This window comes from Trachymyrmex septentrionalis, unplaced genomic scaffold, assembly GCF_001594115.1.
Source record: "Trachymyrmex septentrionalis isolate Tsep2-gDNA-1 unplaced genomic scaffold, Tsep1.0 scaffold40, whole genome shotgun sequence".
Classification (NCBI taxonomy): domain Eukaryota; kingdom Metazoa; phylum Arthropoda; class Insecta; order Hymenoptera; family Formicidae; genus Trachymyrmex; species Trachymyrmex septentrionalis.
Window position 1 is genome coordinate 4,627,603 of NW_017305569.1, and position 2,532 is coordinate 4,630,134.

Consider the following 2,532-nt stretch of genomic DNA (forward strand, 5'->3'; position numbering starts at 1 on the left):
GATAATAATGTTAGCGAAGGAGCCGAGAACCCAAGACAAATAGCTGAGGGAAAACAAAGCGTATTATAAATACCGGGTGACAGGACGAGTGGTGCGGGAGAGTGAGCGCGAGCAGTAAGAGGGTGGTCGGACTACGGTCCGAAGGGTGGAGGCTCCCGAGGTGGGGTGCGACGATATAGTAGTAGCCGGGCCGACTCCTGAGAGAAAACGCTCGAGAAAGCGGCGAGCCCGCCAGCATTTTTGCTACCTGCCGACACAATGAGCCGCCGGATTTCTTTTCCCGTTCCATCCTTCCTTCCACATCCTCGACACGCGAGTACTCCTGCTACCGCCGGTATTATAAATTTGACGCATCTCACCCTCGCGGAGAGCTGAGAATTACGGCCGATAATCTCTAAATCTCGCATTACGCGAAATATGCAACCGATTGAGGTGAAAAAAATATCAGTCTAAGGTAAGTTTTCGTTTTATTCGTATTTTGGTCAGCGGCGGTGGTTTTTTTTAGTAGAATCGAATTTATTTTTACTGCTTAATATATAAAAATATTGTCTGAAATCGATGCTGTTGGCGCGTCGTTGGCGATAAGTTAGACGAGGTAAAAGAAAGAATAAAGACACTCACACTGGGACGACCGTGACTGCGCGGATTCAGCTGCCAGGGAACTGTCGATGGCTGAAAATGCTCCTTTCCCCACGAACCGTTATCAAACGGATTTTCACCAATGTGTCCCTAAAACAGATCAATATTACAATTATTATACATAATGGTACGTCGCATCAACAAACAGCAGCAGGAGACAGTAAAACAGATATTTCCGTATATATTTATGATCGATAGAAAAATTCAAATAAGCATATTCACCATTCGTGAAATGAGAGTAATCGTGTTGTATTCAGCCATTTATTTTACATAAAACATTATATTATGGAACAAATACAAAGAGATACACGCAATGCGAGTAAATAAATCAAGAGCTTAAACGAAACAAAATTAGCGTTGTTAAAAGCCGTTAGAAGCTCATCGTTTTTTTTTTTTACTCTTTATTTCTTTTTCTTTGATAAGAAATTCTGGATATATAATATTAACTCTGAAAGAATCGTAAATGAGCAAAAAATAGCTGACACGTTACGCCACCGCAAGAAATGCTAATTAATTAGTCACATTCGATCTGTCTTCAAGATACGACTCGATTCAAAGTTGTGCCCCTCTCTACTCTTTCCTTAAAAAAAATTTTGTTGCCAATGAGCTGCAAAAATTGTTCACGAAATACGCGAAGTTATTTGCACGGTTGCGCGAATCGTGGCTGCCGGATTTTTATTTCCCGCGCCTCGATAAACAAGAAAAGTTACACGGCAGGGCAGGTCGAGGGGGGGGGGGGCATCGATCTTTCAAGGCTCCTCCCAAGGAGTTTCAAAGTTTTTTTCGGCGCTTTTCCGCACGCCGCGCCGCGTCTCGCCGCTCGCCGGCGAGCTTATTTTTGTAATATATTCCGCGAGCCGCGGCTCCCCCCCTCCACACTTTCTCGACTTTGCACCCCGTAAGCCTTATTTTTCTTTTAACTTTATTTCTAACCTAGAATCTCTTCCGACGGCAAGGTGGCACGCACATAAATCACCGGGTATAATGAGAACACTTCGTCTTCGGGTGCTTCGCCCTCTCGGTCGCAGACGCATCTCCCGCGGACCAGCTATTATATTATTCGTTGCCTCGTCGAGGAAATCGCACGGTCGACCGAAGTGCTTATATTAATATTCATTTTCCTCGTGAGATGACACTGGCATTTCGCCCGTTGTCCAAGGAATAAAGAGACGCTCTCGTCGATTTTGAAAAAAGACCTCAAAGATCCGTAACGCAAGGACACAGCGAGCGAGCGTATAATTTAAATATGATATTTTACTAAATGTCATATAATGGAGTATTTTATATACTATTGATACTGGTGATATTTTATGTTCCGTATTTTATGATGTAAAGTTTTATTTACATTGCCGTTATTTTAAATCGCGTTTTTCCCTGTAAAAAACGAGACATCGCATGTTGCCAGCTTTATTAAAATATATACACGGCACGCTTTGGTCGTTTTCGACTTTTTTGAGCGATGGCGTGAACGGATTTTTAATATTGCCATAACTACAATTTTTCTTACGGAACAATATAACGTTTGTTATTAATGTATGTTGTAAATGTCAATAAAATCTTATTAGAGCAAAATGTACTATTTGAAAATATTATTGTTCTAACGAAGAGGTCCACATTTAAATTATAAAAAGATTGACTATATCTGAAGTTTCGGGAGTTAGCCAAAATCGTAATTATATAACCATAATGATTTATGTGTGCAAATCAACGTGGAATATGACCGAAATTATTTTGGCACGGTATAGTTAGCCAAATTTCCGTTCGCCCGTGTACGTTACGCAGAAATGCGTTCAATATTTTACGTGAATTCAAGCATGGGCGACAAAATTAAATAAAAAAGGGAGACTACACACACACACACACACACACACACACACACACACACACACACAC

The 2,532-nt window shown here is 41.3% G+C and overlaps 1 protein-coding gene across 15 annotated transcripts in view; it reads right to left on the reverse strand.

Moving 5' to 3' along the window:
• LOC108751114 (forkhead box protein P1-like) overlaps positions 1–2,532 on the reverse strand; it is a 305,487-nt gene that overhangs the window by 148,461 nt on the left and 154,494 nt on the right. For all 15 annotated transcript variants that reach the window (XM_018491125.1, XM_018491119.1, XM_018491111.1 and 12 more), the window contains one exon: positions 622–729. In XM_018491125.1, the coding sequence (XP_018346627.1) occupies positions 622–729 (108 nt within the window). The remainder of the gene's footprint in view (positions 1–621; positions 730–2,532) is intronic.